Genomic DNA, 19,671 nt, shown 5'->3' on the forward strand with positions numbered 1-19,671 from the left:
CGCAGCTAGTAGTCTTTTGGTAAGCCTTTCATTTGACCATATAGATAAAGATTATTTAGCTGGATCTCACTGAACTTTGAGCTGAAGTCTGTTATTGTTGGTTTTAACCCAAGAGAGTGTGTGTTAAATGAGCTAAGTTGTATACTACTGTCTGTAGAGTTAACTTGACTGGACATCTTCATTATGGCTCAAAAAATTACAAGTATAAACTCATTTTAATAAAGCCAACACACAATTTAAGCTGAAAACAATCCAGATGTTCCCTGACGGGGACCAGATTCGATCTAAGACTCACTAGGACCAAAATGATAAACCTTTACAATACTTTAAATGCAACACAGCCTAAGCGATAAAAGATTAAATACTCCAACTGCACAGTGATGTTCAGAACCCCCCCTAAAAAAACAAAACTGGATTTTTCAAAGAATATCTGTTGGTCCTGAATAAATAAAGAAATATAAGTATGAAAAAAATAAATAAATATGTGCTCTGCTTACTTGCCATATAAGACTACTTTATATCAAAGTAAAAATCAAAAGCATGTTTTGATGCAAACACAAAGCGGAGCCCGAAGAGTCCGAAAGTGGTGAAGTTGGAACTAACACAAAGATTTCTGTTGTTCTAATTTTCCCTGATTTGTTTGTACTTGGACGGCGGCTCTGTCGCTAACTGGGATTCTGTTTTGTGGTCCACAAAAGCGGCCGGCATCACTCCTTCTCCTCTGACAGCTGGCCGTTGATCAGGCCGGACTCCCAGAGATGCCACAGAGGAGCCTTCTGACCTCCGGCTCTATGAACTTTCGCCTCCTGCTGTGAGATAAGACAGAGAAAAGACGAGGCTTTAGAGGCGCAGATAAGCTACTGCAGCTTGATCCTTTCGATTTCAACTCTTGCTCTCAGCTAAGCATTTGGAAAACATTCGGATATAATCGTTTTCTGTTCTTGTACGTGGAAGAAACACAGAATGGTTGAGCTAAGAACAAGAAAATTAGATTAAAGTTCATCTTTGCTTTCAGATACCGTCGTGATTTAAAAAAAAAAATATATTTTTACCTGCAAATCCCCAGATTTCTTCTGATCCGTTTTAGAGGGAGGTGGCCAAAGTCTCTCCAGCTTTCCCCTGGACTGTAGTTTGACATCTAAAGGAACGGAAAAAGAAAAGATAAAAACAATTAAAGTTTGAAACTAATCCAAGCCTTTTGGCCCCTGTTCATATTACAAATGTTTATTAGGCCTCAGTATGTTCGGCAGCACCTGAATTCCTGGATAGTTTTGTTAGAAAACATGCTAAATTGAAATATTTACGACCAGCACAACCATTTTGAAGAATGGCATTGTTTTTGGAGAGAATCTCACCGTAGACTAAAGGTTTGTTCGGAAAATGTTTACCTCATATATCCCTGTATCACAGAAGAAAGGAAAATGATGCAATTCATTTGTTTATCGTGAGAATAGCAGTCATTTTAGAACAAGGCTATGCGAGTCAAATTGTGGAAAATGTGAAGAAGCTAACCTTAGCATAAGCTTGTTTTGGGTTAAACATCCTGCTAACTATCAAATGTTTAAATCTTATTTAGTTTCAGCAAAAGAATAGGACACATCTTTTTCACATCTTCCACAATTATGGAAGATGTGAAAAAGCTAACCTTAGCCTAAGCTTGTTTTACGTTGAACATCTTGCTAACCGACAAATATTTGAGTTTTATTTAGTTCAAACACAACATTTTTGTAATTAACTTGCTTATCCTTGATACAGTTTTCATTTCAGAATAAGAATGTTTGGAATATTATATGGAAATTGGTGAAATATCTGAAGAAGCTGATGCTAGCTTAAACTTTTAGCTAGCTCACAAAAAGAGCATGGTATATGATGAGACTCTAGATTTCAAGGCCTTAGGTTTACTGTATATTTAAAAGTACTTAAACTAAATATGGAAAACTGTGTTCGCGCTGTCTGTACAGCTATGAAGAGATGTTCATAGTTCTTTAGAACTTCTTTTTACAATTGAGTAAGATTCCTCTAGATTCGTGCAGAGATCTGTAATTTTTCATGTGAGCCTGGTCAAAATAAAATCCTTCCTTAAACAACTAGGTCCATGTTAACACAGTCTTCTCCCTGAAGCTTTCTAACCTGGGCAATTTAAAGAGGACCAAACCCCAATTCACAACAATAGCATGACTTACTATATTAAGTTAAAACTAATAAACCTAATTTCTCCAAAAATATTATCCTAATTAACTGAGTATCAAAGGAATTCTGGATTTTAAGAAACTGTGTTACACATATGTGTTTATTGGAGCGCTTCACTCATTTTAAACACAAGCATGGGAATGAACACAAAGTTATATAACCACAGAAATTGTAATGTTTGTTTTTTTGAGCACAGCAGTGGTCAACTTTCATACGTTTAAACATAAGGGTAGAATATTGTTAATGCAATCTCACTTGTTGAGCATACAGTTCCCACTTTAGAACAAGATTGCCTGAGATTACTCCACCATTTAGGAAGAAGCTGATTTTGGCCTAAATAGAGATAATAGAGGCCATAGTCCTCGACACAGCCATCCATATCTTCCTTCTTCCTCTCTCTGTTTTATTTCCTGTATTGGTAACTCTCAATAAAAGCATCTAATGATAAGAAAACGTCTTAAACTACATCAAATTTATATTTTCATAATCTCTGTGATGGACTGGCGACCTGTCCAGGGTGACCCCGCCTCTCACCCGTTGACCGATGGAAATAGGCACCAGCACCCCTGCCGACCCCAATGAGATAACGGTGTAAGAAAAATGGATGGATGGAATTTTATAATTTCCATAAAACATATCTTGCTAATTAATAATATGTCCTACAAAATATCGAAGCTATTATTGCATATTTTAACTCATCAATGGAGCTCTTTAGTAGAACTCCTGCTATAACTTGGTGGTTTATCAAGGTTCTTTTTGTGTTTAGAAACTAGGACTCAAAGCACCTAATACTTAAAATTCACAAATATCCCTACCTTGTCACACTTTTCCTGGGTAGCTATGCTGTCCATTAAAACGTAAATGTTAAATAAAGACAGATAACAGGCCTCCTGTTGTCACTCAGCCTGCTGGCAACCATAGACTCAGATCAAGCTTGTTGCTAAAATAACCGCCCTTGACCACAAGTGACAAGGAGGACACCAAGTTTGCGATAAGACTCATTAGATAACACTACTTGATGTTAATGTTGAGAGGCATACATTGAAGAGCCAAAAGGCCTGGGTGGTTGGGACAAATACAAATCCCTGTGATTCTCAAACTAGAACTAGTCGACTGATTGTTGAAGCATTAAAGAAGGAAAAGTCCTGCTGTATAAACGATTATTTTTCTCAATTTAATCCTTGTATGTGCTCAGTTGATGAATGTTTTATCAAATGCATCACGCTGATGCAAACTGACCTGATTTAAGCGTCTTTGTACACCGATGCTTTTCTTCATCTTCATTTTTGTGTCTGTCCTCCCCATACAGAGTGCACCGCTGTCTGCGCAGTTCTTCTTCTCGTTCCTTAGCCTCCCGAATGTCCTTCTCCACCTCCGGCTGCAGGGCCATGGCTGGGCGCAGCTTGAAGAAAGGGTTTTGCCACAGGATGGGGGATCCTTGCCTTTCCTTTGTTTTACCCGTAAACTCCACAGCGGAAGCGGAGGATTCGCTATTTATTGAGTCCATGCTCCTGTGCAGTCGTAGGTGCTTGTCGTGTTTTGAGTAAGGAGATGAGCGCGTTTTGTCACGAGAACCCCCAGTTGGGCTCTTCGATCTGAGGGTTTCTGGACTTTTGTCTCCTTCGAGGGTTGTAGAGTTGCACAGTCTCAGAGAATGCGCCCTAGAGACAAGACAGGTCTTGAGGGAAAACATTTCAAGGCTTCGTGTGCGCTCCAGAACAGAGGGGTAAACGGGACCCTTCATTGCTGTGGTAGGGAGCTTCTTATGCCTTGTAGGTCCCTCCATGTTGTCCTGCTGAAAAGCCTCAAACAGCAGTTTTGTCTCCTTTAGCTGACGGGCCTCCCCTTTGCAGTACTCCCCAGGAATCTTACCCTGGTTGACCAGCACCAGCTCCCTTTGAATTTCCTGGCTTATCTCTTTCTGCATCTTTTTTTCAGAAAACTGCCACTGGCTTTGCTGGACTGTACACGCCTTCGTAAGGAGTGACTCAAGAGAAACATCTGTCTTGAATGGAATTTCCAACACATCCGGATTATCTGCAAGGTTGAAAACACCCCCAGCCCTCTGCAAGTTCTGCCTGGCCCGCGCCGTCTCCTGGATCTGTTTCTCCATTGAAGTTTCAGCAGCTGAAAATCGATGCCCGGCAGAAATGAATGGTATTTCACCGGGCATTTCACGAGGGCTGTGAAGTGGCAAAGTTGAAGATAGCAAGATTTCACTGTAGTCGTCCAAAGACTCGTCTGCATCTTTTGTGTTGATCTGCTTGTGCTGTGCCATTCCTGGTGGCGTTGACATAGTTGTCCTTGCTTCTGTGTCATTGTCCTCATTGTTTGTGTTCTCTGTCACATTTGCCCTCCGTTCCTTCTCCTTTGATGCCCCCTCCTCTTCATTTTCGTCACTTGTTACACTCTTTCCTCTAACTCCCCCGTTGTCAACCTCAGACCAAAACTTATCTTCTTCCTCAGCTTTTGCCACTTTGATAATCTCCTGGGATGTATTTGGGATGTCATCATGTCGTAGCTGCACCATTTGCAGACGCTGCAGCAGCTGCTCTCCCTGTTGGATGTCAGAAGCTATTCTCCGGTTCCCATCGACCTGCTCAATCATTTCTTCAGATTCTTGCTCAGAGCTTGTGAGGATGTTGTCCGAAGATCTGGTTCCGACATATTCTTCCTTGGTACCGCACTTGGTTCTTTCCTCCGTTCCATCATTGGTAAATTCTGATGGCTCTGAAAATGTGAAATCATTGATTTTATTGAGATCAGACAATGTCCTTGATAACTCCAAGTCTCTCTCAAGGCAAGAAATACCTTTGTAATTTCTGTCACATTCTTTCTCTTGATTAGTTGTATCCCCCAGGTTTCCATCCACGTCTGTATATATTTGTTTATAGTTTTCTTCTTCTTTCCATGGCTTTGGGCCATCTTCAGGCTCCTCATTTGATTCTTCATCCCCTGATGTGTTATTCCTCTCTGCTTTTCCAGTTTTGTCATGGCGTCGCTCCACCAGACAAGCTGAGTCATCCGTGGATTTTTGGTCTTGATAATCCATTGATGTAGAGTTCATGTCATTGGAAAGCAATGTGTCATCCATAGGCTCCATTGAGGGCTGCATTGTACTGGTTATCTCTTCATCCAGCTCGTTCCGTGCTGCCATTAACTGCTTCTCACCATGGTGCCTGGCTAAGCTGCAGGGATTAGCTCTTGTTGCGTCAGCCGCTTCGGTTGGTAGGGACACACCAGAATCAGCTGGTGTTGCGCTTCTGCTTCCCTCTGTTGGCGACAAAACAGCCCTGCAGGGCGGAGGAGAATGGGGCTGGATGAACACATCGTCCGGCCCTTCATCGTCGTCCATCAAGCTGTAGTACTGCTTGATCTGCGCAGGAGCATCACAATAAACTTCGGCATCATCTTTTGAATTTTTAAAGATTTTGGAGCAATTCGTTGTATTTTGGGTCATGTCTTTGCAGTCCTGATTTATGCACTTACATCCATGGCTCTGGGAGAGAAAGCTTGATGAGCTGAGATATATTGTTGAATGACAACTTTTAGACACACTCAGAGGTTTATTGGTATTTCCCCTTTAGATCCAATAGGCTGCAATAAAATAACAACATAAATAGTTATTGAGGTAGACAATTTAATTATGCCAATAACTGGATTATTCTGCTGATATGCAAAGGGTGGAAAACATTTTGACCATTCCTAAAATAATGGTCGTTGTTTCCTAAAAGTGGGAAACAGCATCTGACTTGGGCCTGTATTTTTAGTAAAGTGATGATTTTGAACATTTGAAATTTTGCCACATTCTAAAAGGTCTTATGGTTTATTTCACGCATCTAGAAGTCTACAATCCAAAGACAGTGTACAACTTTTCTTTAAAATTACCTTCCCTTTAGCAAAGATCACAAACCACCAGTCAAGAGTTATTAAGATGCATGAAGGAACATTTTACCTGACACCCTATGAAAGTTGTCACTAAACTTAAGACATTTCTCTGTAACCAGACATTTACGTAAACATTCTGTCTGATGTTAAATCAGAGCAAACCTTTCCTGTTTTAGGTCAGCTAGGATTTCTTAAAATGTGTACATATGGTAATGCAAGAATAATAGTTTTTTTATGACATTCTTCAAATGTAAAAGTTTGCATCTACTAAAATTACTAAACCTTTAGGTAATGTGAGTAAGCCCAGATGATGATGCTGTGGCTTTGTAAGCTTCTTGAAGACTTAAATGGAGGCAGAGCTGTGAATGTATTTTAAGGCAACACCTCACACACACGCACACACGCCCCCTCCCCTGCCCACACACACACGCCCACCCACCCCCACACACACACCCTGCTTCCCTGTGTGACCTCATGGACAAATCAAAGGAAACCAACTAAGCTATCAGGAGGAAAACTTTGGACATTTGAAGATGTTGCCTGAAGGTAACGAGAGTGTGTCATTGTCCACAGTGAAATGAAACCTGTACTGAAAGGCCAAACAGCCAGGAAGAGGCCATTTGATTAAAAAGCAACATAAATGTCAGATTACAGATTATAAATTAACTCAGACCATGATTTTTGGAGACATGTCCAGTGACATTATAAAACTACATTAAAAGTGTTGGGTCATAATCACCTATTGCTACAAAACGGAGGAAAAACGGAGAAGCTTGCTAGTTGAAGAACCATCTCAACTGTAAAGCACAGTGGTGGCAGTAGCATGTTATATGAGTTCTGCATTTCACAAAAAAGAAATTACATTAAGTGGAAATACTGAAGCAATCTCTCAAATCATCAACCAGGAAGTTGAGGCTTGGACACAAACATGTGTTCCAAATAGACAATGAGCATAAGCATGCCACCAAATAGATGACAAAATGTCTTAAGGGCAAGAAAATCTGTGTTTTGGAGTGGCTACCAGAAAGTCCTGATCTCAGGTCCTTAGAACCAGCGGCACCTCAGACGAGGCCAGTAGAAAAGTTGATTTGGCCACGCCTCATGGTAGGAATATTTGTAGACAGATTTCAAGATGTGTGTGTGAGTAAGCTGACCGACAACCTAACACAGTCACTCTTGTTCTTTTCGGAGAAAGGGGCCAAATTTTGAGTAAATGGGTGTGAGAAGCCTGTGTGAGTAAACCCAAAATGTTTGACGCCACTCATACAGACAAAAAAAAACCCCAACTAGAAATAATTTGCCAATTCTACCTGAAATAAAACAGAAAAAAACGTTTAGTCTGAATTGTTGTCTGGCATTGAGAAAATAAAAGGTTAATTTTTTTACATAATGTATGTACAGTAAATATGGCTTTAAGTGTATGGATTAATGAAGCATCAAAGCAACTAAGAATTCAATTAGCTTTCTGTATTTATCTTGGTGCACAGCTACGGTGTTGCCCGGGTGACATTGTTCTGCCTCCGTGTCCGAGTCCTCTCAGTTGTGCTGATAAAGGGAAAGAGTAATCGGCTTTCCTCCGTCTGTCTAAACAGAGGAAAGCTGTGTGGACAGTGTCTGCCTGACTGGCTGGCCACTCAGACTCTAATACTCTATTTGGCGATTCATGTCGGTTCAGTAAATAAACTGATCTGGGACATGGCAGTGCTTTAGTAGCTCTAATCGAACTGCTCTGCTTGGACTAGACAGAATTTTATTCTCATGTTATTAATCAGTATACAATGTATCCGATTACCTTTTTAAAAATTTTTTTCTTTAAACTTAACATGTTCTAGGCTAATTATGATTTACAACAACGCAGATTTGAACCAGCTGGTCTATATTTACACCTGCACTGAGGGATTTAAAGCCAGTTACACCGCACCTTTGGATTATCAATAGTAGTTCACCGAGCTCTTCCAGCGAGACATATTAATGCACTTTAATGAGCTTAACCTGTTTACACTTTATTTTTGCAGAACATTTTGTTTTACTGCATGAAACCAATAATTTAAACAATCATATTTGAAGTACTTTTGTGATTTCAGCATTTACCGTCTTGGACAGCTCCCATGTTTGTTTGTTTCCCTATGTGGAAGTGTATTTTCCGAACCTTTTGCATCAATCTTAACTACACATAATCTAAGCTTTCCTCTAAACCGACCTAAGCCTAGATTCTTAAAATAAGACTTGATTTTCCCCATAAATCCCTTCGTATTTGCGGTGGATCAAACTGCGGCTCCTTTTCTTTGGGGTCCCGTCCGGTTTTGGACCTGGTCATGATCAAATTAAAAACCCACACAGAAAAATGCACACAATTAATCTGTCGGTGCTCATTTTGGGAAAAGCAATGCCTTATGACTTGATAAAAAAAAATGTTACTACTACTTTTTACATCATTACAAAAACAGTGCTGTTCAAACCTGGCTGTTTTTGAGTACAACAGACAACAAACGCATTTAAAAATTCATACTTTGTGTAGATTTTAAAGGAAGAGACCCACCTTACAGAGCTGTTGTCGTTGCCCGTGTGTGGCAGTACCTCGATGGAAATATGAATGATCAAGGTGATCTGCTTAGCAGCTGTATCCTCCTGTCCTCTGTGTCGTGCACAAACGAAATCCTCCTCTTTGAGAAGCAGCTTGGTTACAGATACTCCAGAGCAGGAGCAAAGTTTATGGTCCACAATTCTAATGATGTCGAATCTGATCTATGTTTCAGAAGGTACGTTTTAATGCAACTCCTTCACAGAAAAAAACCTCAAATACTTCAATATTTAAATAATGCAGTCAACATGTGGAGCACCTTTCTGCCCCAGATTGTGTACTGGAAGAAAAAGTTGCATCCAAAAACTCATCCTGGAATATTCAACTTCTCAGGTTTTTATGAGAGTTTCATTGGGGTCGTACACAACTGATCCTCACAGGGTGTAGAACTGTGAATCAAATGGGGAAAAAAAATCATAGATGGCTTCTATAGTATTTTACAAGTTTAAGATTCAAAGTGCAGTGTTAAAAAGCTGAAAAGGTGTGAAATGCTTATGTGGTCAACCGCTTTTGATATCCATAACCCTACGTACAAGCCGGGTCAGGTCAAAACAGCTTTATTGATCCCTTAAGGAGCAAGTTGTTACCAGTCAACCAGTCTATATAAATGAAATAATTATAACTATACGTAAGTCAAAACCAGGCCTCCACAACTGCAGCTTACAAAACTCAAATTTACAATAAACGACATAACAAAAGGAGGAGTCAAATAAATTAACTTCTGCAGTTACTTAAGACAATCATTCACAGTAGCTAATGTGATGTGCATTTGGAATGACTTGTATATACCATAGTGAGAACACATTGGTGAAGGGCCAATAATTCCTGTGCCTGGCACCCAGTTGCACAACAAAAGAGAAAAAATAACACAAGTAAATGCAAGGAAAAAAGAAAAAGCAGTTTTATTTATTTGTTCATATTTACATTTTTCAAGAGGGGGCCATGCCCCCCCCCCCCCCCCTCTCTTGGGAGCGACACTGGTTAGAGAACAAGCAGCATCACTGTGTTACCATTAAGTAACACAGTGATGATGTCATGGAGCTGTTTAAAGCAGGGTCAGGTTACAAAACATCCCAAGCTTCAACCAGTTCATGAGCCACCGTTCAGTTCGTCACCTGAAAATGAGAAGGCTCATAAAAATGATTTACTAAAAACTGTTTATAGGTTTAAGATATAAGGATGGATAAAAACCTGTTTCACGATCAGTAATTTATCAGTGCATAATATCCTGCCAGCATTCTCAACTTACATCAAAAAATTACTTCATTAGATGATCAAATATGCAATTCATGGACTATAAGCATGGAAAATGCCAGCTCAGTATCAAATTGAATAATTTTTTAGTTATTTATTTTTTACCTCAATTTCATTAAAAGGTAGATGACAAAGTAGCGAAATTTGCTGGTCATGTATAATCAGAGTCCCTTTATTTGGGTCATCCTCCATTCTTTAAAAGATGAAGCTTTAGTTATGATTTAAGTCATCCTGATAGAGGCAAAAAGTTGATATTCTCATGTTTTAATCTGCATTTGCTCTGGAATATAGCATTATAAAATATAGGAATAATGTGAACAATTTATTTGAGAGGATTTAGGGGTTTTGATGCTATTTCTTATCAGAATGTGAGTAGAGAATCACTGTCAGCTGTTTTTATTTGTCCTGCTGGTTAGCTCTGTTTAACATAAAAGGTTAGTACAAGGTTAAACGTTTTTGTACGCGTAGGTTTAAGAGGGTTCAAACCACGCCTACGTTAGCACTACAGTTTAATAGTAGACATCTAGTCAAGAGGTGTCACATTCAACTTTACATCAAGATTATTTATTCGTTCTGTATTTATTTTAAAAAGGCGCAGACGTTAGAGTTGGGTAGGCACAAGGTGTTCTTTTTATACAACAAACATAAGAAACGTAATATATAAAATTATTAAATAGTTTCAAGTTAAAAAAAACCCCTCAATTTAATCCAATAATGCATAATGAAGTCAATTCAACATATTAAAATCTCCTTATTCTTTTCAGCAATCCCTCCTACATGAGCAGACTTAGACCAAAGTATCCATAGCAACATAACCATGTTTTTGTTCTCTGTGGCGACTGCACTGTTGACGCATCTAGTCAAGAGATGTCACAGTTTTTGTACCTAACAAGAACATAAAACTTGACCAATTACACGTTAATCCAGGCAAAAACATGATTGCAGACAGCAATCCCCAAACATACAGTATTGAACTTATTTGGCTGATATGTGACCACATTTTTTTTGCTTGAGTCCTGAAAAAGAAACTCTGTGCTCTGTCCACTAGGAGGGGAAAGCAGACTTTAACTTTGATAAAGACTGAGCTTAAGGGAAATATGTGTCTAAAAATATATAATCTTCCATTAGTTATCTTCTACATGACAGAGCAACACCGACATTTCTTCTGCCTGCCGTCATTCCCAACAATGTCTTCTCTCTGGGCTTCGGGTTCTGTGTCGTCATCATTCAGTGGAACATCCTGAAGTGTCGTGCCTTGAGTCTTTTCCTGAGTCTCTTGCTCTCTTTTGCTTGCCGAGGGCGATTGAAGTGAAGCAGTGGTTCCTGGCTCCACTACGTGTTCTTCGCCGTCCTCGGTAATAATGACCCGCTCTGCCGTGAGCATGCCTTCGTAGTCCTCTTCATTGTGATCCTCCTCAGGCGAGTCGTCAGTGTAACCCAGGAACACAAGAGTGACTGGATCTTCCTCCAGGCTTTGACCCTTTATGTTTTCCAGAATATCTGTAGTGTCTTTGGTGACGATCTTGGCTTCTGTATCCGGGATTCTTACACTTGCACACTCTTTTATCCTCTCAGCTTCCATTTTATACCCAGAGCTGTCCAACTGTGTATAGTCCTCCTCTGATGTGCCATAAGGGGTGATGAAACTCAGGACGTGATCTTGACTTTTGTTTTTTTCTCCATTCCCAGTGGTAATCTCTGCCTTGTTTGGCGTCACTGCTACATCATCCAGCAGCACCGTCATCCCGACGTCATTAATGACGGTCAATATCTCACCAAGCTCTTCGGTCGAAGGTTCACCTACCAAACCGCCAACGGTGTGGATGCTCTTCCTCCCATCGTCAAAGATGGTTGTAGATGTCGGAGCACCAGGAGGTGAGGAGATGGGGGCCACTGATTTGATGACGGTGGCACCCGTCTTTGGGTCTCTCTCCACTTGCACAGCCAACATCCCAAGGACTGCAAAGACAAAGCAAAAGTATTTGACAACAAGAAACTAGATTGGAATTAATACACATGCAGATAAGCAATGTAAGCTACTTGATTTGATTTGCATTAAGAGTCGCTCATCTCCCAAAGGGCGAAACTGGTGCAATCACAAGTAAAGTAAAAGTACTACAGGCAATTGAAGTCGGAACAATGGGTTAAGCCAGTGGTCTCAAACTCCAGTCTTCAAGGCCCGGTGTCCTGCAACTTTTAGAAGTCTCTCTGCTTCAGCATACCTAGCTCCAATATTAGCTCATTAGCAGAGCTCTGTAAAGGTTGACTGCATGCTAGTGAGACATTTTCACCATTTAATTCAAGCGTGTAGGACACGGGACACATCTAAACGTTTCAGGACTTGGCAACTTGTAGATGCCAAGTCTAAAAGTTTGAAGCCAAGTGGTTTCAAACTGCAGTTTCACAAAGGTAAAAACGACCCAGTTTAGAAAATCCAGCTCGCTTTTCCCCCACCCACTTCCACTCAGGCCTCCAGCGGCCATAAAAAATTAACATAAAGAAACAACAAAAGGCTAAAAATAACGTAGTTCACACGCTGCTCACTGCAGTTGTACCCTTGGGGCTGAACTTGGACACGACGATATGGAATAAAGATGACATATTTAGTTGGAGAACAGAAGAGCAATAAAAAATAAAACATGAATATTAGCAATGATTAATTCAACCATGTAGAAAGAGGATTGTTTTTTTCTCACCCGATCGGCCATCTTGTCCACCAGCTTCATGAGGCATTCGCTGTGCCATTTAACTGGATTATAGATCGACCCTTTCTTTAGTAACTGCAAAAGAAAACATGTTTCGAAGTCAGTAGGGAAAGTTTAGTCCTTAAGGAAAAATTAATAACATAAATTCTGCACAGGATGTGCGATCATTAAAAAAAAAACCCCACATGTGCAGAGGTTGTGGAGATGTGATTTTTCACACACTCAATCAGCCACATACTTAATGAAAGGCAACCTGAACTATTCTCAGGCTAGTTTTGATGTTTGATCGCTTTCAATATCCTGTTGGAAAATCCTAAGATGTCAAATTTCCAATGATTTAGCTGATGATTTGGTCCAAAGTTTAAATAATTAAATATAGTAGTATTTTTTCATTATTTACATCCATTTGTCCAGTGCAGCTGTACAACTGATTATTGGATAAACATAAAAAAAAAATAGGAGCTTGTTTTAAGTCAATAATTCTTTAACATTGATGAAAAAGTGTTAGATCCACTGGCAGATTATTTCACTTACAACATGAACTTATGCACTCACTTTGAGTTTTTAGATATTAATAACGTTATTTTTAAACCATCACACCCTCAGAGCAGATCAACTGCATCCAAAGAGCTCAAAATTAATGTGATATTCATGCTCACGATGAGCGCATGTAAACTTTTCTTGAAATGAAGTTTGATTTTATTATTACGATCTTATGTTTCCTGACTGCAGAAAACAATGTGGCCACTAGATGTCCTCGTTGAACAGTTTTAATGGGCTGCGACATGGAATCGCTACAAAACTGGCAACGCATAAAGCAGAAATACTCAACCACATTTTTGTGCTTCTTTCTTTCTATTTTTCCCATAGTGATGTATTGGCTGCTAAGCCTTTAGTTTCACATCTTCACTTTTTGTGTTCCCACTTCAACCTTTCTGTAACTTTATTCACAGTGTTGACATGTGATGAGGATGGGTTCACATAAGTCCCTGTGACAGCCCTGATCCCGCACTGTGGAGAGACGATTACAGACAAGGGAGCTGTTGTCTCAAAGCCGAGCTGTTTTCCTTCCGTGGCTCCGCTCTGTCACTTTGTTTTAAATTCTTTTTCTTCAGCTAAGGCCTTAGCTACGGTTAATCATCCTCTGGGGAAAAAAAATAAAAAAATCTCTAGACAGGCATCGCAACGAGACTGATAGAGTGGAGAAATAAGCTAACGACCCGTACTTCCAACTCTTGACCTTGTTCGACCTTGTTGATGTCCGTCTCCAGGCGAGGAAAGAGAGGTTTTTAGGGGCTAATTACGCTCACACGCTTTAAATAGACGCTGACCCTTTAATGTGACCCCTCTCGGGCCCCCCCCCCGTCTCCCTTTCCAGAGCCCATGAACATTTCAGTCATAGTGAGACAAATAGCACGACAAGATTAGCTTCATTATGTCGACAGGCATTGTGGTTGTGTTTTAGCCCAGCACTGGGTACCATAGAGGACTGGAAGACATGTCGACTGTACTCTTAAAGTTTGACTACAGAACCTTACAAAAGTATCCTGACTTTTTCACATTTTGCCACACTGCAACCAGAGTCAGTTTTATTGGCCACGTTGTATTCAAAAACACGAGATTTGACTTTTGCTTCATGCGCTAACAGCTCGATGTTAGCGTTTAGCCCTTAGAGGACGCAGACGGAAACATGCAATATTAATGTGTACATAAATATTAATGTTCAGCTAATCATCAATATTCGACATAGTGAATATTGATGTTCACTATGTCAATGTTCCATTCATATAGTGAAAATTTATGGCACATTCAAGTAACTATGTAACCCTCAGTCATTATAGAAATGATGTAGAAATATAATTTGAAAGAAATTCATAATTTGCAGTTTTGCCATGAAGTTTTTTTGCATAGAAATTTAAATAAAAACGCGCAAAACAGGCTTAAATCTACAACCAGGTGTTTGAATGATTTTAGATGTACCTAAAATTATTATTACAGTGCCTGCTGCTACTTATTACTAATCAGACTTAAGGGACATGTCAGATCTGACATCATTAAAGGGGCAGTCTTATGTAAAATTGTTTCAGCTTTACATCATGTTATAATTTTATTCTCTCATTAAAAAAAGCCTTGAGCGGATTCTTTCATGCATGTTTGAAAAATCGTTTGATCCCCGTGGCAACCATTCAGCTGTGCAAAACGCCTGGATGGACCTAGCCCCGCCTTCGAGGACGAAGCTCCTCCTCTGAGCTGCCACACGGCGCAGCACTCCCCTCCACAACTCCCCCACTCAGCTCCTTCAGACTAGTCAGCAGCAATTGGCAAACACCCGCTGGAACTGTGAGTCTGTTGAGCTGGTCATAAAAAGGGTTAATAGAGGAACAATGTTTTGATGACTTCCTGAAGGCGGAGTTTCAGAAAGAGCAGGAGCTTCTTAAAGAGAAAGAGACCCAATTTCAAGGTGTTAAATTATGAAGTCAAATTTGATATATACAGCATTTTAATAAAAACCGAAGTAACATAAGTAACAAAATGGCATCATGTGTCTGGTAAATACATATTTCTGCCTCTTTAACAGATTAGAAGACAATGAACTGAAATGTCCCATCTAGATAAATTTATCACTGAGCTTCAGTCTGTGAGAGAATACTCCATGTTGCCTTTTGTGTATTTCGTCGTACCCAGTAGTTGCTGTGTGTTTGTGGCTGCAGTAGAGTTGATACAGTCTGTGTTTTCTTGCTAAGAGACCTCCTTTCTGGCAGCAGCTGCCTTTATAGTGTCCTCCTCAGGCGTCTTTTGACTTTTGGTTTGTTTCCTGACAAACACACACGCACGCCCACACACACACACACACACACACACACACACACACACCCAATGCCAAAGACAAAATATGTTTCAGCACAAATAAAAACACAATATAGCTCCTAACCAGTGATTCACAGCAGTGAATCAGGGAGAAGAGCCAGATGTCTGTGTCCCAAATGTTCCCACTTTGTATAGAACATGGAACAAGCATTTCATAAGCGTTTTCATAAATGTTGATAATGCTAATTTTTCTGGAATAAGATTGGCATATTGCAGTGATGTATTTTCATTGGCTTCTGCTTGTCCGCCTGCTTTAAAGATGTCAGAATGCCTTATTTACTGACTCATAGCTGAGTAGGGAGGCCTCTCTACTCTCTCAGAAAAACTCTGGACTGTTTTTCATACAGGTGGAAAATGTTCACATTTAAAACATCTGGAGGAACTACGAATCTGCTGAGGTCATTATAGGAGCTACTTGTCAGAGTAACACTGGTAAAAATGTTAAAGGGTTAAAAGAGGAGCCATGTTGAGGAGACTTCTTGAAGGCGGAGATTCAGATAAAGCAGGAGTTTCTTAAAGAGACAGTGGTACAATTTCAAGGTGTCTTGGGAAGTCAAATTTCTTTAAAGTCATATTTGATATATGACTTTAAAAGAGTCATATTATAACAAGGGAAGGTAACAGTTATTTGATTGTGCTTTAAAATTGGCACATTGTTCTTGGAAACACATAATACTGCCTCTTTAAAATCACAAATACTTTTTCTCCCTCTTCATAATTGTGTACAACTTTGTGTTGTTGCTTAAAATACCAATAAAATATGTAGAATTTTAATAACAATAATAATACATTACATTTTTATAGTGCTTTTCAGACACTTCAAGACGCTTAGATGTTACTGTAAAGTGGCAAAACGTGAGAAAGTCCAAGATGTCTGATTACTTTTGGAAGGCAACGTACCTTGAAACTTGAAATAAGTGTTTCCAGTACGACAAGCTGACAGTGAAAACATCGTGTCTAAAAACTGCAACACCACGCTTGCTGAAAAATTACACAGCCTGACAGATCCTTTACTCTACATTTACGTTTTTGGATCGTTTAGAGTCATGGAAACGTCGCTTTGACACGACGAGACATATTGCACAACGGGCGCTTTCCGCACTTCTTAAGCGTTCGTTCAAGAGATCAAGACGAACAGCTTGCCGTCTGGCTGCGGTCGTCTGTCATTTTATCTTCACTACAACGAGCTGAACAAAAGCTTGTGCTGCCATGTTGGATCTCCTTTGGGATGACTAAAGCAAACAGGCTGCTGATGCCAGACAGGGACTGAAACGAAAAGTGACGCAGATTGGTGCTAAGCGGTAACAAAATCACCTGACTCAGACGCTAATCCATGACAAGATAACTTGAAACCCATTGTTGGGATTGAAGCCAAGTTTATTTGTAGAGCACATTTCAGAATTCAAAGTGCTTTACATCATGACAACAACCAATCTATCTACCCAGGCTGGTACTTACAGAACAACTGATGCAGTCAAAGTGTGAAGCTATTGATTTCTGACTATCAGGTTGTGCCAAGACTAAAGAATTTAATCACACATTGCTCAGTTTTATTAATAAAGTAAACCCAATCCCCCCTTCCAAACACTAAGTTTTAACTTCAAGAGTAATATATGCAGCTGCCAGGACATTATCTTCCTCACACTGTGGGAGGGTTTTCCTCCATCTTCACGTTCCACCAAATTCACCTGCACTACAAACCGTCTGTGGCTGAGGAAGCCTCTGGCTGGGAAATGGAGTATGTGTTGCACTGTGTGGGAGGCTGTTCCAGTGAGCATGAGCAGCCTCTGGGGAGACATAATGTAGTGTTGTTTATCCTCAAATATGCGTAGCCTGCAGGAAACACGCAAATAGTTAATGGAGAGCCTTTTCGTCCTACATCAAATAAACGCTACATTGTTTTGACATTTCTGCTCCCATTCATTGACTTATATATATATTTCTTTTTTTGTTGTCCGATATTGTTAGGTTGCTATTTTTAATGCGTCTTTTATCATCTTGATTCTGGAAGATCCTAGAAGTAATGTTCAGACTAGGCGAGGATTGTTAAAACTTTACGTTTATCTAGCTTAGGTTGGCAAAAAATTTTTTCAAATGTCAGAATAATGAGAGATGGATTTTTTATTATTATTATTATTATTATTTAAAAAAAATTGGATTCTTTGAAGTTTGATTTAACAAAGTGGATACTGATGATGTCATGGCTTTTGAGTTGATTCAGAGTCACACCTGAAGACTTATTTTAAGGTACGCCTGCTTCCTTGACTGACATCGTAAAACAAAAATAAAACAAAATCAGGTAAGACATCAGGAAGAAAATTCCAAAAATCCAAACGTCCGGCTCATCCTTGGGTACAAAATCCACATACTCAAATGTCCCAAGTTCACCTGTTCAAAGAGTTCTATGCAAATCTAAACACTATGGGAATATTCAGCCATTGTTCCATTCTATGTCCCAGAGATTAATGTATTCTGTTGCAAAATATGCTTATGATATATGTGCTATGTATCATAATACTGATATGCTGGTTTAAACTAGTAAAAAGAAGTATTACAATACAAAGAGAAACTAGTGTTATTGTGACATATGCGGAAAAGCCGCTCAGGAATGAAGAAGCCATTACTCTATGATAAAGAAGTTTTGTCTGGTGACCAAACCTTGGCCAGATTTAATGTTAGGCAGTGAGGGGAAAAAAATGTCCTGGTTTCTTTCTATATCTATAATTTTGACCTGGCGAACTCAAGGACAGTTTTTTTTCAAAGCGTCACGTACTGTACATATCTAAAAATGAATCTACGAAGTCGAAAATGGTTCCAAAAAATCCCAACATCCCGTCTGTCGATCTAGATGTACAGTTTTCACAGAAACTGCAGGTCGTCTGTTATCAGTTCCCACGTCTCTCAGGAGATCCGTTTCGCTTGAAAGCTGCTGGTGAGCTTGAGGAGCGAATCCGAAACCGTAACCAAGTCCAAGCGGCCTCGCCCGGAACGCTACATCAGAGCGCGACGTCAGCTTGCAAGCATCTCTGTTTGGCACTGACAAGGCATGACATGATGTGAGAGTCATGGGACACACCAATGGTCAGACTTTAACATGGGAGGACACTAAAAAATCTGACTGCCTATACCTTCAGTGACTGAATGTAGTGTGAAGTACTTAGAGGTCCTGTGGACTTAATAAAGGGCTGTAGTAGAACATATTTACCATTTTCTACCTTTTCGTCTGTTTCTACTCCAAAATCACTCCACCTGACTGTGTTGTTAAATCAGACTTCTATCCAACAGGTTTTCCTCTCTGTCTTCTTCCTCCTACTTGCAAAACATCAGTACCAAGGCAGTTGAGGTGTAGGCAGTTGCACAAAAGTCCTTGTTCACTATTTTGCGCCGCCCAAACTCTGAGAACTTTCTTGCCACGACTGTCTCTGAAACTCTGAACTCTGAAACTCTGCGACCAGCAGAGGAAAGTCCTTTTGATCCGACTACATTCCATGTAATTCTGAATCTAAAGGTGCTTACCGTGCAGTTGGATCGGTCAAATGAGGCTACTCAATCGGTCGCGTCTCCGTCCAGTGAAAGCGATCTGGTCTCGGTTGCGAAAACACCAGTACGTGTCTTGGAAGACGACCTCGTTTTGATATTATACTTCGGCAACTCCCTTTTTGCTGTCATGCTCCCTAAAGACAAGGCGTTCTCTGTATGTTACAAGCAGAGAGAGAGAGAGAGAGAGGGAAAGGGGGATATTTTTAGTAGAGACTAACGAAGGGAGATACAGCTGGCCCGGAGAGTAGGGGTATGAGAACGGATAGTTCAGTGACTCAGCAGATTGTCTGCATGCTGAGGGATATCTGTGCTCTTACTGGGAGTTGTAAACAAGCTGGTCCACTCCGTGTGACGGTTGTTGCTGTTCTGGCTTGATTTGTATAGAAGAGGCAGAGCAAACTCCAGTCAGGCCTTCAGAGGATTACTGATGGAGAATTCAGGCTCAAATGTTAGGCTGTGGAAGCCACTGCTGTTCTAATGGGAAGTGAAATTTAATGACAGGATGAATCCAGCATGGAGAGGAATTAAAGAGTGAGCTTTGCTTTTTTTTGGTGCTTTGCTGTCTGTGTAACCATAGTAACCTTGCGTCATGTGCAAAACTACAAAGCTAAACAGTAGACGTCTTCAGTATGCCACAATATGATC

General features: G+C 40.1%; 2 protein-coding genes across 4 annotated transcripts; both read right to left on the reverse strand.

Moving 5' to 3' along the window:
- Positions 1-196: 196 nt before the first annotated feature.
- Positions 197-6,454, reverse strand: LOC116735026 (uncharacterized). The gene is made up of 3 exons (XM_032586615.1): positions 3,430-6,454; positions 1,053-1,138; positions 197-809 (listed from the first exon to the last, which is right to left on the reverse strand). Exons 1-3 carry the CDS (start codon positions 5,648-5,650, stop codon positions 708-710), a joined length of 2,409 nt encoding a protein of 802 aa, XP_032442506.1. The 5' UTR covers positions 5,651-6,454; the 3' UTR covers positions 197-707.
- A 3,082-nt stretch (positions 6,455-9,536) lies between these two features.
- LOC116735983 (paralemmin-2-like) lies at positions 9,537-19,557 on the reverse strand. 3 transcript variants are annotated; one of them, XM_032588190.1, is made up of 5 exons: positions 19,344-19,557; positions 19,003-19,178; positions 15,300-15,433; positions 12,610-12,693; positions 9,537-11,872 (listed from the first exon to the last, which is right to left on the reverse strand). In XM_032588190.1, exons 4-5 carry the CDS (start codon positions 12,656-12,658, stop codon positions 11,049-11,051), a joined length of 873 nt encoding a protein of 290 aa, XP_032444081.1. In that variant the 5' UTR covers positions 12,659-12,693; positions 15,300-15,433; positions 19,003-19,178; positions 19,344-19,557; the 3' UTR covers positions 9,537-11,048. The 3 variants fall into 3 exon arrangements, with proteins under 3 accessions (XP_032444081.1, XP_032444077.1, XP_032444078.1); XM_032588186.1 differs by lacking the exon at positions 15,300-15,433; XM_032588187.1 differs by lacking the exons at positions 15,300-15,433; positions 19,344-19,557 and having other exon boundaries at positions 19,003-19,249.
- Between the last annotated feature and the right edge of the window lie 114 nt (positions 19,558-19,671).

The sequence above is a fragment of the Xiphophorus hellerii genome, chromosome 16 (genome assembly GCF_003331165.1).
Source record: "Xiphophorus hellerii strain 12219 chromosome 16, Xiphophorus_hellerii-4.1, whole genome shotgun sequence".
Classification (NCBI taxonomy): domain Eukaryota; kingdom Metazoa; phylum Chordata; class Actinopteri; order Cyprinodontiformes; family Poeciliidae; genus Xiphophorus; species Xiphophorus hellerii.

Bases quoted from the DNA above. Each gene is read 5' to 3' on its own strand.
- LOC116735026 (XM_032586615.1), bottom strand. From the start codon at position 5,650: ATGACCCAAAATACAACGAATTGCTCCAAAATCTTTAAAAATTCAAAA. The intron at 1,139-3,429 runs GTCAGTTTGCAT...CCGTTCCTTTAG, and splicing joins TACAAAGACGCTTAAATCAG to ATGTCAAACTACAGTCCAGG. The intron at 810-1,052 runs GTAAAAATATAT...CTTATCTCACAG, and splicing joins AGAAATCTGGGGATTTGCAG to CAGGAGGCGAAAGTTCATAG.
- LOC116735983 (XM_032588186.1), bottom strand. From the start codon at position 12,658: ATGGCACAGCGAATGCCTCATGAAGCTGGTGGACAAGATGGCCGATCG. The intron at 11,873-12,609 runs GTGAGAAAAAAA...TTGTCTTTGCAG, and splicing joins TGGACAAGATGGCCGATCGG to TCCTTGGGATGTTGGCTGTG.